Raw genomic sequence first — 20,529 nt, 5'->3', positions numbered from 1 at the left:
AGAATTACAGATTTCTATAGGTACAGAATTTGAGAAGGAAGAATGGACATCTTAGTTATGAGAATTTATGTCTGTGTGTTGCAGACATTGAACTTGCTTTCTTTTAAAAAAAAGTGTGAATTGTATCTTTTAACAGAAAAAACAAATGATCTTACGGAAGTGTAAAAAACACCACTCTATAACTGTATGAACTCAAACCAAAGAGTGTCTGCCAAAGAACCAGGTGTCTGTTCCTGACAATAAATGTCACTATGAATGTGTTTAAAAAAAAAAGACAATCTTTGCAATATGCACATTGCCAGGTGTGTCTGACTCTTTGACTGAAATTTTGGAAAGTGATGTGTTTAGAACATCAGGAGGGTTTCTCAGGGATACCTGGCTAGCATCCTTACTTTTTGTAGCCACGCCTGGGCTGGTGTTGAAGCTGCTGAATGAAGCTGCAGTGTAATTGCTGGGGAAGTGAGTCAGTGCTTGAGCAACCCCAGCTCAGCTCCTGGGTCTGCAGGTGCTCAGAGCAGAGCAAGCCAAGGTGCTGCAGATTGCTGAGCAGTGCTAGAGCCCTTCCCTTGCTCTACAACTGACAAATACCAGCAATGCTACTTCCCCCAGCCTTCAACTCCTACATTTTAGAAACCAGATCTTGCCATTCTTGGCGAATTTACGTCCCTTTATTCAAATCAATTCCTTAAAGAATTTCTTTTCCTGAGAGCTGCGCGAAACATTAGGGAGCATAGGTGGTGAAAAGTGAATTATTTGTGTGATCCCTAGGAACTGTCCTCAGAATCAGGGTTTATGCAGACACCAAGGAAAAATCTTTATAACACAATTGCCACTACAAATGTGCTGCTTACCTCTGGTGACTTGATTTCAATGTCCTGTGTGATCATCAGTGTGTTTTACACTTAAACTGATAGTTTGACCATGAGCTGTGTGCTAAGCCAGCCAGACTCAAGCTGAGAGCTTAGTGCAGCCTGAGTATCTGTATTTCTAATTACAAAACCCAGCACATTTCTCCTCACTTTCCTCTTCTGCAGTAGCCCAGGCTCCTGAGCTGTCTGCAAGTCAGCTACCTCCAATCTCATTCATTTTTTCTCTAGTGCTTTCTAAATCAGAGCTGGTCAAAATTTGGAATAGCTGTTTGATGGACATTTATAAAATTACTAAAGCCTTTTCTCTTATTTTAGAAAGGCAAATATTTTGTGTTTACCAGCCATTATTACAATTTTGAAGAAAAATACCTGGGAGTGCTAAATATTTCTAATCATTACTACAGTTAAACACATATTTAAATAAACAACAGGTTTTACTAGATTCTCCATCTCTTGCAATATGCAATATATTATAATGCAGAGCACCAATAAAATAAAATGGTGAATAGAGGCATTTTGAACCCTGAGGTTAGAGAGAATAGAACAAGACTCTGCTTTTGAAGCTCCACAAGCATTCTGGGCTGGCTTGTGCAACTCTTTCATGAATAATCAGTATAAGGAATAATCAGATGAATAAGTGATGTTGAATTGGACTCTATTCAGCTCTGACATCTCAAAGAGAGGCTTTTTTTCCCCTCTTGTTTGACTGATAGTATTTTAAATACCTAGTTTTAAACTAAATATATTTAGAGAATGTTGTGGGGGATTTTTTCAGGTTTTGTGGGAAAGGAGAGTGTTCAGGTTGGTCACCTTGGTTCTGATCTCATGGAATCTTTAAATTAGTATCTTTATATCCAGTTTTTCCATCTCCAGAAGGGGACTGTATAAAAACTGAAAAATTACTCTCTCAAAACACTTGAGGAATTTGGCATCTTTAAGGAATTTCAGGGCTTTACAGATTTTGTATCATTTAGGCACTTGTCTGAGCAGCACATTTCTAAATGACACGGTAATGCAGTGGTTGAACTATGAAATCCCTTGGATATGATGGAGAATGTCATACTACTCACTGAAATATGCCTGTGCTGAGTAAAAAAGAGTTTCAGTGGCATAAAATATAGGATCATCTCAGTGGGAAAAAAGCTTTAAGATCATCAAGTCCAACTGTTAACCCAGCACTGCCACTAACCTGGATATACCAGAGTTACCAGAAAACACGTTCTGCATCCCAAATATACCTTTTTTTATGGAATGTGCTAAAAGATTATCACCTAACTGCCTTCTTTCCACCAAGGGGGAGCTCAGAGCTGCACAGATAACTGGCTACAGCTTAATGAGATCTGCTTGATCTCCAGAGGGTGCATAGCATAAAACACAGCCTGTGCCCGCAGTAATACATTGAGGGTAGCATAAACCAGGACCTAAAGCTGGAAGCAGAAAGAAACGAATGCTGCAGAGTGACAGGCACCCTGTCCTGGAGTGAGGAGAGGAGGGGAAAAGGCCAGTGGCAGCAGCTGGGCTGCAGCATCAGCAAGGAGCAGCCCTGGGGCCGCGCTGCAGCCGCAGGGCACCGCTGCAGCCCCAGCTCCTGCCCCATCCCGGCTGGATGTGCTGCCCAGGGGCACTGCTGGCAGCAGGTGGGCTGCCAGGGGCTGTGCTCCATGCCCTGAGCTGCCAGCAGCAGCTGGAGCTGCCCGGGCAGGTGTGCAGGGGCTGCAGGCAGGAGCCTGAACCTGAACAGGCAGCAGCACCTCGGGAGGCTCCGGCTCCGTCCCGGCTGGCGTCAGCCCTTGCTCCACTGGCAGAGTGTGATCCTCCTCGGGGAGCCAGCTGAACCTGTTGTTGTCACAGGTGGATGACCACAGGGCTGCTGGAGCTGTGGAGGAAATACAGAAGCTCTGGTTGTCCAAATTCTTGTGGTGTTTCAGCAAACACTGGAACTTCTCGCCTGTCCATTAAATATCAGTTAACGAGCGTTGTCCATCACTGGAAAGCTGTGTGTGCAGAGAGAGAGGCACTTCATGGAGAAGTGTCCAGATAACAATGATCTCCCCTCTCTCAGAGTTAAAATTTACAGAAGCTTTTATTAGTGCTTAGGATTTTATGGTCTTTAAAGGGATAAAAATAATGGGATTTTTTGCGAGAGAGAGAAAATTCAAGTAGGGAGTTAAGCAGGTTTTCTTCCGTATGCCATACAAGTAGATAGATTAACTTCCTGGTTTTCATTGCATTTTTGCAAGATTTTGAGTTTATTTAGTGCAAAATACAAGAGATATACATGAATTTTGTCTTCAAATTTTACAAGCCCAGTGTTTCAGTGCGCTTTCAGACACATACCCTACAGATAAATATTGCAGTCTCGATGGTTTTTGCCCAAAGTTTTCATTGACAAAGAATTTAACTTTGCCCGCTCTTAGCAAATGATGTTGAAGTCAGACAAGAGTGAGTTGCCTCTGTTGCTGTTGTCTACAGGCACTGACTTTCCATCCTAGGGCCAAGCCTGGTGTCACTACCCAGCACTTGTGTGGGTGTGACAAGTTTAATAAACCTGAATTCTCAAACTGCTGCCGGGCAGCGTAGGGCTCCAGGAGCAGAGAACGTGGAGATGCAGAAACAGAAAAGCCCTGCGGGCTTGTTCTACTGACAGAGTTTACTTTATTTAAAACAGAAAAGCCATGGGTCATTTATATTGTTGTGTGTTTTGAATTCATCATCTGGTGTTTATCAAAAAGCAAACCTGACTCGTTTTGGTGTGTTTGTTCTCTGTTCCTCAGGCTGCCTTCCAGGAGAATGTTGGGAGACAGGTATGGTGACTTCCCTGCATCTTCATTCATTTGTGCCTCCAAGGTTACTGTAAGCATGGAGTACCTAAAATCAAAATTAGACACCGTGGCTTTGGAAAAATGGAGTGAAAGAATGTCACAAAATAATTGTTTTCATTATGAGCAGCAAGTTCTTGTGGAATGTTTTTCTGAGGTGTGACTTTTATTTTAGTATTCCAGTTTGGGAAGAAAATGAGCTTACTGGTAATTTTCAGTTTTGCTTCAGAAAAGCAAAACCAGCATTTCAGCTGGTCATTGTACACCCTGGAAACTACAGTGCTTTTAAAGCAGGAGAAGTGCAGGTTTTTGTTTGTTTGTTTGTTTTTTCATTGATTTTCTAGTTTTCAATAGAATCAGATCAGCTGAAGTGGGCTGTGCAATCATTGCTGTTAGTTGGTCCTTCCACAGTAAACAAGGCTTCAGAGTCTTCAACTCAATTTTTGGGCTTGTCTCTTGTACCATCTAGATATTTTGAGAAATCTGGTACTTTTGGAGGTACCCAAGTCTGTTGTGGTAGGTTCCTATGTAACTTAGCGACATTTAAGTAGTTAAAATCCTCAAGACAACTTTGATTTTCAGACTTGGAGGAGAAGCAAATAGGGTAAAGCCTTGGATTTACTGGTTTCTCACCAGGAATTAATAAAGCTGAATATACAACTGAGAGAGAGAGAAAGTGTGGGGGGGAATGGTTCAGTCAGTGTGTTCCTGTGAACAGAGCAGGGCACGTGAGCATGGTTAAAGCAGTTTGTTATCAATAAGCTGCTCTTTGAGAGATCTTAGTTAAAATGCTGACAGCATTCCTGAAAATCTCTGTGTTCTGAGCCAGAATCGTATTCCTTTAGAACTCTGGCTGTTCAACCATCTGTTCATGTTCAGTGTGTATTTGTGGACAGAAGTAAGTTAATAGCAGAGAAAGGGTTCAAGAAGACTGGGAAGAAGAGAGGAGGGATTTTTGGTGACCTGACCCAGCTGGGTCTGTGATAAACAGAAGCCAGGGTGACTCCTCCTGGGTCTGCAGTTCCTGCCCTGGAGAGGTTGGGCATCACACAGCAGCCCAGCCTGATTGCACTGAACAAAGTAAATAACACCTTAGCCTGACTTAGCTCCAGGGGAGAGAGGGCTCCTGCCTGCTGCAGGTCTAGAAGTGCTTCCATGTAGCAAAAATTCTGTGTTTTTTTTTTTTTATTTCTGAATCAGAGGAGTACACTCCATATTAGTTTACAGCCAGAAAGGTTCCTTACAGACTCTGCTTTGACCCCCAACTCAGATGTGTCATCGCATGATGATGATTGCAGCCTCTGTGTTGGCACATCAGCAGTGAAGCAGTGAGTTTTCATGGCATGGAGGACCTGTCAGGCTCCAGCTGGTTCCTGCAGAAGGTCAGAAGTTTTACTTGCTGAACCATTCCTTGGTGCCTAGGAAAATGGTTACTTAATGAGTAGATCCACCCTCTGGAGTCCACAGGGTGTTGAAAGAGACACCCTTTCTCTGAATTGGAAGGAGCTGAAACATATTCTCCACCTGAGGTAGTAATGCTGATACTAAATAGGTGCAGAAAAAGGTTGCCCTCACTTGTTCCCTGGTTCCTGCCTCCTTCAGCTTTGCTATTCCACGTGTCCCAAATCCAGAGCTGGCTGATGGCCACAGAAGAAGCCGCTGTAAGAATGCCACTTACACTGTGTGTCAATCAGTGGAAGCTTTGAAAAATCTGAAGAATCTTTTTGAGCATAAATCATGAGAAATTCACATACCTCTAATAACACCAACGTCTATATTGGAGAAGTTTGAAGTGTTCTGAGAGAACAGAAGCTGTTGGGTGTTCCTGTGAAGCCTGACTGGCTGTGACCTCTGTGTTCCTGAAGTCAGGAATGATGCTGTCTCACTGGCAGGCTTGGTGGCACCGTGCCCTAGGTGAGATGGCATCCAACTGGCACACTCACAGCTGGGGAACAAACAGCAAGGTCCAGCTGGCAGCTAGAACTCCAATTGTTGGCTGAGATTTTCCTGATGGAGTGTGCATCTTTATATCTACCATTGTGTGTCTTGCTCTTTGGCCTTACATCATACTGAGGTGTTTCTCATGTACATTTTTGCCCCTAATCAGGGTTTCATGAGGCTTTTGGACAGAGCATTCATTTTACCTTTGAGTTACCAGGACGTGCAGGCTTGGATAAGCCATAAATACTCTGTCTGTTCTTGGTGCAGTCAGATTTCAGGCCTTGTTTTTTGGGAGCACTGGAATTCTGCTTCCCTGAGCAAGATCTTGGCAGCAGCTGGCAGCTCCCAGTGCTTCCAGGATTAACTGCTTCAGTGATTCTCTCTGATGGAGAGATACTTCCCTCTAGTTTTGCATGGCTGGATCCTAATGTGGAAGGGATGAGTGAGCTGTAAACAAACCTGCATCACATCCCAAACCTGTACTTCCAGGGAGCCTCATTGTTTTAATACCCTCTGAGTGTCCCTTTTGGAAGTGAGTGGAGCCAGTGTCAGCTGGCTCTTTTCCATTTGTTTTTCATCGTGCCTCATGGGTGCTGTGCTGCCTCTGCTGATGCTCTGTTGAACCAGCCAGAGCCAATAAAATTCTGAATATCTGAATTGGATTGCTTGCATACAGAAATGCAAATTTCTAAGTGGACATCTCAGAAAGATAATTTATCTTCTAGAAATGGACTGGTTTGAGAAGTGATGGCAGAAGTGGGATCCTTCAGTAGGATTCAGTGTTTCGGGCTTTACTGGGAGCTAGTGTTCATTTTAAAGACAAACCAACCCCATTTTTAGTTCATTATTGAGTCATTAAAAAGAAGTGTAAGTAGAAACTCCCATGTACTCTACACATGATGCACCCCTTGGTGCCTAAATCTCTAATTCTATATTTCATTAAAGTCACCTTGTGCCTTCACATAAACTAGAAACATGTTTATGTTTATCTGAATCCTTCTAGAGGAATCATCTTTTGGGTATATGCACATAGTCATGCATTAGCCAAATATATATTTTGGTATGGCTGGGAGGTGTGAAGGGAGCTGTTGCATAGGTTACTGCCTGCTGCCATTTGCTTGGGCTGTTTATCATTGACTCACAAGCAGAGTGAGGTATTTTGCTGTTTATATATTCAATATCCTTTATGTCTCTAGTACAAGTGATTTTACTATAAATTAAATCTTATTTTTTCAGTGCTTGGGAGAGTAGCAGGAGATTTGTTTTCAATCATGTTGCCTATTTGGAATGTATTGTACATTTTAAAGCAATATTTTGTTTGTAGGGCACTTTCCCCCATGGCATTGACATTCTGACTGCAGCTGATTATTTTGCTGTTGGTAACAGAGTTAACTGTTACTTGACTATAAGGTAAGTTGCCAGTTTTTAATGTTCCTAAATATGAGTGACCTCTTGTACCTAATGAAATTCTTATCTGATTGCCTCACCTTACTGAACATTGTCTAATACCGATGGTTTTAAGTAAATCAAACTTGTGCTTTTATTTTTTTGATGCCTGATTATCATTGTGAGGCAGAGTGAAAACGTGGCCATGATTTCCTTGGCTACGAGGAGGAAGCGGCCAAGAGGTGTCACAAAACTGTCTAAGCTGCTCAAGGCTGGACAAGATGAGGAGGCTTGGAAAGTTGTAATCAAAGGAGAGGCTGTTACGATGGCAGACACACTCTGATGTGGGGGGGAAAATCAGGTTCTACCCATTTTAAAAAACAGTTTGCCCAAGTTGTTGAATTTGTGGTCTGTGCACAGACCTTAGCTCAAGTACCTTCAGTTTTGTATTAGTAGGAAACCCCAGATTTTCAGAAATCCCATGGATGGCATCCCCAGTGGAAAAGCTGGAAAGCTGGCCGCAGTGTGCGGTAAAGTTTGAAAAACCCAACTGATCTCTGCAGTACAGTCTGCAAGGAGCAGAAGTACCCAAACTGGGCTGGTGTGGTTGTAAGCCTGGAGTACAGAGTCAGCTCTGGAAGCACACAGGTGCTGACATCAGGGGAGCTGGGAGCCAAACTGGATGGCCAGGAGGAGCAGAATCTTGCATTTCCTCACGAGGAAATGACGAAGAGCAAGGGCTGGTTCTGGCTTGAGCTGTCTGAGACAGTCTGTGTCCAGAGCCAGGGTGGGGAGAGCAGCCCAGCAGCACCCACGGAGGGTGAGTCAGCCCTGCTGGAGACAGGGCAGGACATTGCCCTTGGGGCTGCCCAGGAGCCCAGCAGGGCAGGAGGGCTTGAGCAGATGATGTCCCTGGGGAGCAGAAACAGCAGACAGGTACATGGTGGTCCATGCTCCACTGCCAGCTTTGTGACTTCCACTTGTAGTTGAGACAGAGACAATCCAAAGCAGCACACTCCATTTTCAGAAGGCTCCAAACTGGTTTTATTATAGCATGCATGCTTTTTATACATTCTTACAAAACCTCATGAATTTACACTTTACTTGTGGGTCAGGAAAGCAAAACAAAGTGCTCATTGCAATAGACAGCTGCACGTTTCTCTTATTTATCCTTCTTTATTTCTTGGTTTCTATGTCAACAACCTTAGTAGGAAATTCTTTCAGGGTAAACATGGATCTTCTGATCAAACTTCTCTCTGGCTCACAGAAGTTGCTGTAAAACCTCTTCCCCATCCACTGAGAGATTTTTAGGATAATTCCTACTGGAACCCTCTGGCTTCACCTTGACTGTTGTTTTATTGATCTGTCCACATCTGCATTGTCCCTTTTGTGCAGAATCATCTCAGTCTGTTCATACCTTCACCTTTTACCCACTGTCAGCCCTTCTGGGGTCCCCACCCTCCTCCCACAGCCTTCCCCAGAGCTGCCGCCCACGGGAGATGGGGAAATAAATGCAGGGGCTTGGTGTTTCCCTGCTGCTCAAGATGCCTGTGGATGGCATCCATGGCATTGCTGGAACTCTGGCTTTTTGTACTAATACAGAATTGAAACCTGCTGGAACTCTGGGTTTTTGTACTAATACAGAATTGAAAACATTCAGAAGGGACAAGGCAGGTTTTTATTTTCCCTCTTCTGTAATTCTGCCTTGCAGACTGATTATGTTCTTCTGACTTTTCAAGAGCTGAATTGGTAATTTTTAAATTTTTTTGACTTCTTTCACTGTGATTTCCAGAGTTTTTGTACGAGTGCCACTTACCTAAGTGAAAATATTTTTACTGTTGATTTCTTTCTTTAAACTGTTCAGTAAGAGGAATAAATTTGCAAATCTTTTTATAAATAGCCTTATACACTTAAAAGCTTGATTCTCTGAAGCCATCTTCAGTGCCATTAATCAAACTATTTTTTTGTAAAATATTTGCCATCTCATTCACTCTATTATTTCCAAAAACCTACACTGCTCTTCAAACAGGCTGTGATTATTCAGGTCAATACTTAAGTTACTTGGCTATTTCCTTATTTTTTCCTGACTAACATTAAAGGAAGAGGCACCCAGGTATATATTTGACTACTCAGAAAACAAGTACCATGATAATATTGAGCAATAAAAGGTTATAAAAAAAAAGGTGTCAATTTCTACGGCTGAATTTGGTGCATAAATGATGATGATGTTCCAGTAAAGGGGCAGTATCATGTATGTTTACAAATATTTGCGTGTGTGTGTATAAATAGTTGTTTAGAGCCTTTCAAATCTAAATATTTTAATGCAGGTTTTTCTGGCTGCCCTTTTTGCTGATGGTACTTGGAGGATTCAGCTCAAATAGCATAATACATTTCTGAGGATGGAAAGTCAAGGACATTTATTTTATATGCACTGGCAGTAAAGAGATGATGTGATTCCAGGAGTTCTGAGCTTGGTACAAGCAGAGTTAAGGAAAAGGCTGCTTGACCTGAGTGGGGTACAAAAATCTAAGCAGCACCATCATCAGGAAATACAGACTTGTATGCAAGGCTCCTTGCATTAAATTCTCAGTAGGGCACAGAAGATAAGGACTGTAGTTAAAGATATTTATGAATTAAAACTAAAAGTGGGATCTAGCTACACCTGTGACCCTAGAGGTTGATTTTTAGCTGGGCAAGGATGTTCAGTTAAAATGGTTGGCAAGAGTGGTGGCTGCTGAAACTGGGACTCAAAAAAGCAACTGCAAAGAAGAGAGGAGAGCTCGGACATGGCAGGGGAAATGTGTCTGTTATTGTGGGCTCCTGCAGAGCAGGGAAAGGACCTAGAGATAGGAATTTTATATTTATTTATATTATTTTTTATATTTTATGTATCTTTATATATCTCTGCTGGCATCAACAACAGTTTGAACCAAGTGTCAAATCCTTCTCTAGGGCTCAGTAGAGGGTGCTTCTGTGCCCAGTGTTGGTTCAAGTCACTGAGGTCTGGCTGTGGATTTAAGGATTCCCTCTCTGATGAGTTCTGTAGATATCAGGATGGGAACATGCTGCAGTATTTGGTTTTTCTCTTTGTTTGCTTCTGACTGCACAGAGGTATATCAGTGAAACACCTTTATAGCTGCAAAGTTAATCACTCAAAAGATCTGAGAAGGTGAAATTAAGGTAATCCATGAGTGCCTTTGTGCCCTTCTGACACAAACAGGCCTGCTGATTGTTGGGCTTCCCCAGGTGATTTAACACTCATCAGATGTACTGAAAAAACATTTCACTTCTCTTGTGTTGACCTTGGCTTTCCATAGCTGATGCTTCTGAAGATTGGAAGTGTGGCTGTGAGTGAGGTAATGCAGGCTCCCTGATTAGTGCTGCTGTTCCTGCCACCTCACACCCGAACTCTGCAGCTTCCACAGCTTTTGTCACAATTCCCTTTCTGCATATGTTTGATTTTTACAAGGGACAAATGGAAAACCCCTTTTCCATTTTGGACCGATTTATTTATGGAGATGTAACACATTTCTGGAACTTATTTTTCCTCTGTCCCGTAGTTGATATCAGTGATGTGTTTCTCCAATCTGAAATAATTACTCAAGTTAATCTACACATCTGGATTTTCTGGAATGTAACAATGAGATTGAATGTCAAGCTTGTTGTATGTAGAGCAAGTTTTGGAAACAATCTGAAAGTTTTACAGAAGTGATTTTAAGCGTTTTTTCAATAATTCAGAATATTTCCTATCCTGTCATTCAGCTGCATCTCATTTAGGAGAAGGCACATTTAAGTAAATTTTTGGTTGGCTATAAGCCAGAGGATTTAAGCCTTTGGAACAGCCTGTGCTAAAATGCACACAGATATTGGTTCTGTACTTTCTGTCTCTGGACCATATTTCTAATCTGTATCTGGATTTTTTTCTTTTTCAGTGTGTATATTGCTGGCTTTCCTGAGTATACACAGCCAATGATTGATCATTTAGTTAACATGAAGATTAACCACTGGGATAGGTAAGTTCATAAAATCTAATTATTAATATCCAGGAATTGACTGTTCTGCATAGATTTTCCTGCTTTTGTAGATTATTTTAAAAAATTTTACTCACACCTGGGTTTGCAACAGCATTTGACTGAAGAAAACTGGGCAAGTAGTAGGTGATATCATCTGTACCTCCCAAGCAGAGTGTCACTTAAGCAGGTTTATGAATTCTGTCTTTTGGCCATGACCTCAATCTGTTAATAGATTAATAAAACCCATTAATATGGTATATAGTGTATGTGAGGGGTAAACACTGTCACCATACAATTATCCTAATTAAAGCAGATTTCATGCATAGAGATGGTGCTTACTCACATTCAGCGTTCATGGAGATTGAAATGTGTACATATCACACAAGTGAGATTCTATCAGTGCTGATCGTCGTTTGCATCATGAGAAGTAATCACAGTTTACTGCACTGTCCCTGCCAGTGCCCAGAACCAGCCCTCAGGTTCCACCAGCCCCACTGGTGTTTTTCCTTGTCTCTTTGGGCTCTTTCCACTTCACTGAAAGCTGGCTGCCTGGCTGCTCTTTGGTTTTGTTGGCTTTTTTACAGGGGGAAGCATAGGATGGACAGAGAGTACTGTAATTTTGAATATTCTGTTTTGGTTGGGGACAGAAGTCCCTTCCTCACGTTATTTTTTTTAACACATTGCTTCTGCTGACTTGCTAACCCTCAGAAATGCTTTCTTACAGTGTTATTCGAGAACTTTCCACCAAAGCTCTGCATAACATCACTCCCCAGGCCCCCGAGTACATGGCAAACGTGGGTAGGTACCAGCTGAGCTCTGCCCAGCCAGGCTGAGCTTAGGCAGGACAAACCTACAAAGAACTAATAAGTCTACTTAATAAAAATTAAGATTTTCCCTGCCACTTAATACAGTGACCCTGATGGCTTTACTGGTTTTTAGGTTTTATACAGAAATTATAAATTACTGGCAGTTGTTTTTTATCTGGGGCTTTTATAGCTGGCTGCACTGGACTCTGCTGGTTCTGAGGAGAATAAAGGGGTGCAGTTGTGTGGGAACAGCTCCAGCAGCTACCCCTCAAATTCCCAGCTCTTGCTTTGATGTTGTGAAGGGTGAGGCATCTGTTTTGTCTTGTCCAGCCTGACACCTGCAGAAGAATTCCTTTCTGACTGTGTGTGTAACCAGATATTTCTTCGCATGAGCCCAGGGTCCTTTGCTGAGCCCATTGCAGATCCTGAGATCTGGGAAATCCTGGCAGATTTTTCATGTGGCTGAAGGAGTGCCCAAGCCCAGAGAACCTGCAGCGCAGACCTTGCCTGGGCTCCTGTCGTGCTCCAGGAAGGTGCCACTTAACATGGAAATAAAATCCCATGGCAGTCCAAGCCCCACTTCCCTGACTGCTCAGCCAGCTCAGTGCCCAACAGCAATGTTGTTTTATTTGCTCCAGCCAGGGAGGTGGTTGGGAGTATAAAATAGCTCAGTGTGGTTTGTCAGAATTAAATTCATTAAAACTTGTTATTCACAAATTCGCCAGGATACTTGCCTTTACAGAAATGATTTTCCAGTGTTCTTTCTAGGCAGGCAAAATGACATTTAGAGCTGTGATCTGTCACTGTGCTTTGTTTAAAAAATAATAAATTAATTATTTAATCTCTTTCAGTTTTGCCAAGACTTCTGCCTTTATCAGTGGGCTCAGATCTGCACACACGCCATGGGGCAATTCTTGCCTGTGCTGAGATCACCCATGCTCTGTGTAAACTGGCACAAGAGAATAATAGGTATTAATGCAACATTATCTAGACTATAAATTTTCCTTTCATGTCTGGTCTATTAAAAGCTTCCTGAGTATAATTATGGAAATCTTCATCTCACTGAACTGGGTTTCCATTGAGTTTTTGTCTGTTTTTATGAGTGATGCTGAGCTTTCACGTTTTATTCAGTGATTTAAGACTTCAGTCTTAAATTCATAATTAGGAAAGAGAGATCATTTGCTGCCTTACTTGGAGAATTGAATGTGCTCAGTTAAATGCAGATTAATTCCTCTTTCCCTGTAAGTGTTCTGTCTTCCTGGGTAGGGGCAGTCTTTTGTCTTCAGGGTTGGAGAAAAACCTCCTCAAGCAGCTCATTGAGTTACACTGGTTGTGAATGCTGGTCCAGGTATATACAAAAGTATATCTGTATATTTGCACACACATTTGCCAGCAGTGTCCATCAAAAGAATTTGTGTTCAAGAAAAACAGATCATTTTTAGTAGTTGGAAGTACTTGAAATAGATGGAAAAATCACAGAAGTGTTGGGATCTAAAAATACAGCTGAGCTGGGAAGGGTTATCAGTGTATTGGCAATTATAATGTTATTAGGAAGTGACTCTGGTTTTTATAAGCCTTTTGGAATAGTTTTCTGTATGATAAGGAAAGAATTTCTGTTGTTATGTTTGCGGAGCTATTTAAAAATAAATATTGCATATTTCTGTGGAGCATAATTTGAAAATCAAATTATTGGTTTTTTGTTTGAAAGTACAGTGACGTTATGGAAAAAAATATTTACAGCATGATGAGGAAATCTGTATTAAAATTTTTGTATACTTTTACAGGTCTCTCACATACTATTTCACTGAAAAATCGTTGGAGGGGCTCAAGCAAATTCACCAAGAGGTTTGTAGCCAACATAAATCTATTTTTAACCTGGAATGCTGCATGATTTTTGACACAGATTTACAATTAAGGCAGGTGTTCTCCACCTCCCTCAGCCCTGTGTCAAGAGTGAACATTGTCCTGGTGGTTTGGAGACCCCCAGACTCTGGGACAGCTGTTTGTCCTGGACCCTGTGTCTTACACACTGACCCTGGGGGCTCTTCTGCCTCTTGCTGAACCCCCAGCTCTGATGCTGGAAATGACATTTCTGAAATGCCTCAGGGGGGGTTGTTTGGTTCCTTTTCCCTCTGTCTTTGCTCCCCCTTTATCCTCCTGACTGGCCTTGAGGTAACTGTGCTCAAGGGACATCTAGGGAGCCCATTCCTTGTCCCTGCATCCATAATTAATCCATCATAACATCCATAATGTTCATGGCCCTCAAAAGTCACATTCTGCATTTTAATTGATGCATTGTCTGTATCTCTGCCTACGCTAAATGAAACCTTGTCCTGCTCAGAGCACTTCCAGATACTTCTGTGGAGATAATTTTGCTTAATTTGTCCCTTTCATTTTCAATCATCCCATGTTGTTGGGTTTTTCATCCCAGCATGGAACAGACAATGCTCCAGACAATATTCAGGCTCCTGCTGTTCCTGCAGGATCTGTAGGACCTTTAGTGCCAGCTCTGGTGTGCTGGCACACTCCACCCTTCACCCACCAAAGCCCTGTTGAATTCTGGGCACAGCTCTGAGCTGCTGCCCCAGGTTGAAAAATCACCTTTGTCCTCCTTTAACTTTCTCGTGTTGAAATGCCTGAAAGCTTGGTCAGCACATCTCTGCACTTACAGTGGCCTTAAGTTGTTATGCTGCAGATGCATAAACTCTCAATTTTAAATAATCTGTGGGTTTTTTGGCTTTTACTACATAGAAATGTGATAATCTCTGATTTTTTACAGTGGCTTGCTGTAACATTAAGAATGAAGTAAGATTTTTCAGTCACATTTAAGCCTTTGGTTAAGTTTTTTCTATTCAATCTGTAGCTTCCAAAGTTACTTTCAGTGGTCAGACAGTGCAGTCTATCATCATCCTAAAAGGGCCAGTGGTAGAAAGCAAATCTATTTTAAAAAGCCAAACTGGCTTCCAGGGTATTTGCAGGAGCAGCTTGAGTTTGGAATTCAGGAAATTAGTGCTTTACAAATGTGTTATGTTGTTTTTGTTTTGAAAACAATGTTCAAATGGATGTAGAGAAGTTGTTTTAAAGAGGTTTTCCCTTTGAATATTATTCTTTTAATTCACTGAAGTTTTGCACAGCTCACAGTATATGGCAATGCATGTGAAGGGAAAAATGAAAACACTTGGATCAAACAAACTCAATTAAAATATGTTACTTTTTTCCCCCCAGCTTTGCAGTCGTCAGTTGTACAGGTAAGAAAAACATGCAAACCATCACTTTTTGTCTTGGAAAATGTCAGTTAAAAGGAATGAAACCAGGATCTGGGAATGGGGGGGTGTTTTGTACAATTAGTGACACCCACCCCTGTCCCTGCCAGTCCCTCAGGTGCTTTGTCTGCAGAGGCAGAGAGTTCATAGGGGGCTGCAGAACTGGCCTTGAGCTAATGAGCCCCAAATCTTTCCTTTTTCCCCCTCTTTTTCCCCCTCTTTTTCCCCCTCTTTTTCCCCCCTTTTTCCCCCCTTTTTCCCCCCCTTTTTCTTCTCCCCTTTTTCTTCTCCCCTTTTTCTTCTCCCCTTTTTCTTCTCCCCTTTTTCTTCTCCCCTTTTTCTTCTCCCCTTTTTCTTCTCCCCTTTTTCTTCTCCCCTTTTTCTTCTCCCCTTTTTCTTCTCCCCTTTTTCTTCTCCCCTTTTTCTTCTCCCCTTTTTCTTCTCCCCTTTTTCTTCTCCCCTTTTTCTTCTCCCCTTTTTCTTCTCCCCTTTTTCTTCTCCCCTTTTTCTTCTCCCCTTTTTCTTCTCCCCTTTTTCTTCTCCCCTTTTTCTTCTCCCCTTTTTCTTCTCCCCTTTTTCTTCTCCCCTTTTTCTTCTCCCCTTTTTCTTCTCCCCTTTTTCTTCTCCCCTTTTTCTTCTCCCCTTTTTCTTCTCCCCTTTTTCTTCTCCCCTTTTTCTTCTCCCCTTTTTCTTCTCCCCTTTTTCTTCTCCCCTTTTTCTTCTCCCCCTTTCTCCCCCTTTCTTTTCCTTCTTTTCCCCTTTTCCCTTTTCCCCTTCTTTTTTTTCCCTTTCCCCCTTCTTTTCCCCTTTCCCTTTTTCTTTTCCCCCTTTCCCCCTTTCTGTCCTCTTTTTTTTCCTCCTTCTTTTTCCCCCTTCCCTTCCTGCCATCTTCTCTCTGAGTTCCAGAACTCCTTTCTCCATCCTGACAAGCAGGACAGGAGCTTTGCAAAAGGATCAGGGCAATTTTTCAACTCTTGTGACAAAGAAAATGTAAATGAGTTTTCACTAAGGTGTTTTTCATTTCCTGTTTGTTGAAGCTTCCTGGAAATTAAGGGATGTTGCTTAAGGAACTGTTAAGTAAATGTGAATTAAAACTGGTGTGTGACTTCAGAGTTTGCTAATAAATTTAAGGGAACCAAATCATAATGACTTGTATTCCCTAATAACTGTATATGCAAGTGAGGGTTTTTCCTCTTTTAACTGACATTTTTGGGTCATTTTTAGTTCACTTCTTCACACGTGCCTTACCTGAAACCAGTAAACCTGAGCTAGTTTTTTATGTAATTATTAATTATGGGTTAAAATTTTTATTCAAGCTTTTTTAATCATGAAACCTTCTGAAAATATGATAAAATTTACTTCTTGAGGGGTCATTTAGAGAAATGTGACACTTCCAGCCTCGAGTGAGCTTGGGCTGGAATGGGCTTAGTGCTGATACTGTATATTCATGTCTTTGTGGGTGGCTCTCTTGGCTTCCATAAATTCTTTAATGTCAGGGTGGAGCTTGGGTGTAATTTGTTTTTGTCATAATGTGCACTTCTTGCACTTAATGGTATTTATAAGATGCCTACAGAAATGTTTTTGTTCTAGATAAGAGTTCCAATTCAACTGCAAGCAGCATTGATTCACTGCTGTTTGCTCTCACTTGGCTGAGACAGAGATGTCTGCCCTACTCCATATTGTAAAATAGCAGTGTGCATAAAATATTTTAAAATGGGACAAGAAAAAATAAACTAGGTTATAAAAACAAACCAACAATTTGAGTGTTGCTGGGCAAGCATTTAGTGGAACAAGCCAAACTTGTTTCATGATGAGTAATTATTGTACATAATATTCCAAAGATTTCCATTTGAGAAATTGCTACTGGGAATTTTCAGTGTTAACAACATCTTGGAGGAATGTTGAAAACCTGTGTTTTTTATTTGTATTTCAAGTTTTTAAAGTGTATTAACAAATAGCATCTGGCCACATGTCTCAGCTGTTTATTAGATATTCTACTTTTACTTCTGGCCACTAAACAGCCTTGTCAGGGACTGCAGGGATTTTAATGCTGTGATCAAGCTGTTCTAGAGAATTTTTTGCCCTCTGAGAAAGGGAAAAGGAAGTAAAGTGTAGAAATGCTGGATCTTGGGGCTTTTAAAATATTTTTTTACAAAGTTGCAATTTATAAATTTTTAGCTGGAAAATGGGTCGTGAGTTTCTTGGTTGTCTGATTCTGTCCCTAAGGACCTCAAGTCAAACAAGAGGAAACCAAGGTGCTGTAATGGAGACATTCATAGAGCTGCTCTACCATCTTCCTTTGTTTAGCAATTCTTGCACCATCTTTACCCTGATTTTGAAAAATGGCCATGAATTATCCTTTACAGAGTCCTGTTCTGAGTTCTACTGCAGCCAGTCTCAGTTTTGAATATACTGGAAGCATTCAGATTTATTTATGCTAATTGTAGAAAATCTCATCTTCTCCCACATTACCAGTTTATTTATTTTTTTTTAATCCAAGTATTTTTCTGTCCTCCTGCAGAAGTCCTTTCTGGGTTTACCATAGTACAAAGGAGCCTGCAAGTCCAGGCACATCAGGGTGTACTTCCTGCCATTAGCCTGGATCCTGACACATCTGATGCACTGGTTTGTCTGGAGGAGCTGGTTGCTTTGAGCATTTGCATGTGCACTTCCAGCTGTGGGTTGTGCAGGAGTTTCTGGGTTTCTGTGTGGGGGTTACACCAAGGCATATGCAAACCATGCCCTGTAGAGCATCTGCCTCCTGTGCCTGTTTAGGGCTGTGCAGGTTATAGTGTTACAAAAATGGTGCTGTGTTTCATTTGTTTTAAATGGTGTTTTTATGTATAAAAACCTAAGATGAAGACTTGTGGCATCTGTTGCCTTCAGCTTTTACCTGGGTTAGGAAATCACTCTGCTGGTTTAAACACAGTCAGTAGTCAGCTTGATTTCCATTCTGCTTCCACTGCACCAGCATGGTTAGTAGCTGGTTTTTGGTGGTTTTTTGTAGCAGATCTATTGCTGTTGTGCATCTGAGACCTTGGACTCATTTTCAAAACTCCTTCTCTCAAGTAACAAATGATAGGAAAGAGGAAATGGCCTTAAGCTGCACCAGGGAAGGTGTAAATTGATGTTGGAAAAAAATCCTTCACTCAGAGGTTTGTGCAACCCTTGCACAGGTAAGCAGGGCAGTGGTGCAGTCACCATCCCTGGTTTTTACCATCTGTGAAAACCTAGGTTTAAAAGACAGTTTAAAAGGTTTTAACACATTTAAAAGATGTGTTAAAAAGGGTTTGGTTTAAAAGGTTTTAACATAAATAAAAGAGGTCTTAAATGGGTTTAAGTTTAAAAGGTTTTAAAAGGTTTAAAAGACATGTAAAAAGGTTTAGGTTGGTCTTGGCAGTGGTTGGATTCAATGATCTTATAAAGGTCTTTTCCACCCTAAATAATTCTGGGATTCAATAATACGAAAAGTCTTCAAGAAAACAGTATTTTGATAGTAGCTGTGTTAAGATTCTCTGAAACTGCCTCATCTGGTCTGAGGTGCTCAAGTGACTCTTCAGCTGAACAGATGTTCAGTATTCTTGTTGCCACTAGAGATGAAGGGATGGGGCTATTTTCAGGCTAAGAACAATTTATTGCTCAGATAAACATCAGTCACAGAGGCTGTGAGATTTTAGAGGAGCAAGCATTCGGCCATAGCTCATGAATAATCACAAGTTCTTTGTTACAAGGCAATGTGGAACTTTCTAAACCAATAGACAGTTGCCACAGAATTTATTTTGCTTTCCTAACCTATCACCTTTACTTAATTTTACTGCACTGTGGATATTTTTGCCCAATGGGCTTCTGTCTCACATGCACACATATGCTTCTGTTATAACTTCTAAACTCTTAGTTTATTCCATACAACCACACCCTTCCTTACATTATAAACCCTTCACCACCTTACCCATACAATTTCTTACTTACTTAAGGCATATTCTTACTTACAACTACAGAAATATAAGTTGATGATTTTTCTGCTTAATGCCTGTGTATTTTTACATCAATCTAAGCTTCTCCTAAGGCTCCAGATCAAACTCTTCAGTGTCTGTAGAAGGTTCTGCTTTTCCCATACCCACAGTTTGGAATATTTTTTAGCTTCCCTGTGGCCGGTTCTGGGTGTGATGCCAGAGGCCTGAGTGCCCAGAAGATCAGGAGTGGCTATGGCAGTGCAGGGCTGCCTGCAGGAGGTCGCAGTGCACTTTGTGTCTCAGCAGATGCTGTGTTCATCGGCCCCCCAGGCTCCCATCCCTGCTGGACGTGTCGGGATGCTGGGTGTTCGTCAGCGCCTCCCACGCCGGGCAGCGCGGTGCCTGCGACGTGCTGCACACCCAGCCTTGCTCTGAGCTCATCCCTGCAGCCTCTGCAGAGGCTGCCTGGGTGTGGAGCACGTCAGCTGTGGCAGCCCAGCAGATTTAGGAGCTTGGAGTGGCAGGCAGTGGCAGTTGAAGCGGCACCTTCCGAGTTTCGGCGTTTCCAGCAGAGTAAGGGAGCCCGCAGGTGTTGACAGGTGCTGGGCAAAAGAGAAACTCATCTCATTTCAAAGACCTTGAAGGTTGTAACTGATCTTGATGGTTTCAGGGCAAATGTGTTTCTTGGCATGCATCTGCCTAAAAGAGTTTTTTTTTTAGGCATATGAGCTTAATCAGCAAAGAATTCCAGCTTTGCAACAAAGCTCATCTTAACAGTTCCTCCAAGTTCAGAGGGTTTTGTGCATCCAGGGCCTGGATGGCTCTGTGAGGTTGTGATGCACTGTCCTCTGAAGAAGTACAAGGTGAAGTTCTGCTACAAACTGAAGTCACTGGGAAAGCTTTTACTTCCATAGAGCCAGGATTTCACCTGGAGCATTCTGATGTTAGAATACAGCGTGGGATACCAATTTACAGTAGCCTAAACTTGGTGTTTCTCGTGTCAGTGTGGTTTATTCTGTGCATCTTGAAGGGCTGGCCATGAAAGCTATGTTAACCTATTCAGCTGTGCTCGGGGGTTTCCCTTTCCCCCTGGTGTACCTCCATTCTGTACCTCCAAGACTCAGGGAATGTGCCACGTAGATCTTTAAAGATACCTCAGTTCTGTTTGGGACAAAGAGTTCCCAAAGAAAATGTTTGGTTGCTGTTTGTATGGAGGTGAAATACATCTTCTCAGCTTTCCCAAAACCCAGTATTTACAACTGAATCTCTTCAGCTATTCCAGTACTTCTAACTTCAGAGTTGAATATCTGGGAAAACATAGATGCTTTTCTATTTAAACAGCTTCAGTTACTGTTATTTTTATTATCTTTAAGAGGAATTCTGGCTTTCACACAAAAAGCAGCAGGCTTAAATTAATTTAAAAAAATAAATCTACAAAAGTACTTTGAACTTCTTTATGCCCTGAGAACAGCACTGTCA

General features: G+C 41.8%; 1 protein-coding gene across 1 annotated transcript in view; it reads left to right on the top strand.

The window, feature by feature from the left end:
• TBCD (tubulin folding cofactor D) overlaps window positions 1-20,529 on the top strand; it is a 121,156-nt gene that overhangs the window by 59,079 nt on the left and 41,548 nt on the right. The window contains exons 16-22 of the mRNA XM_068209342.1: window positions 3,644-3,673; window positions 6,954-7,039; window positions 10,948-11,028; window positions 11,753-11,826; window positions 12,686-12,803; window positions 13,619-13,679; window positions 15,060-15,082. Of these exons, the coding sequence (XP_068065443.1) occupies window positions 3,644-3,673; window positions 6,954-7,039; window positions 10,948-11,028; window positions 11,753-11,826; window positions 12,686-12,803; window positions 13,619-13,679; window positions 15,060-15,082 (473 nt within the window). The remainder of the gene's footprint in view (window positions 1-3,643; window positions 3,674-6,953; window positions 7,040-10,947; window positions 11,029-11,752; window positions 11,827-12,685; window positions 12,804-13,618; window positions 13,680-15,059; window positions 15,083-20,529) is intronic.

Source organism: Anomalospiza imberbis, chromosome 19, assembly GCF_031753505.1.
Source record: "Anomalospiza imberbis isolate Cuckoo-Finch-1a 21T00152 chromosome 19, ASM3175350v1, whole genome shotgun sequence".
Lineage (NCBI taxonomy): Eukaryota > Metazoa > Chordata > Aves > Passeriformes > Viduidae > Anomalospiza > Anomalospiza imberbis.
The sequence above is the reverse complement of the archived record's forward strand: the minus strand, read 5'-3'. Positions and strand labels throughout refer to the sequence as shown.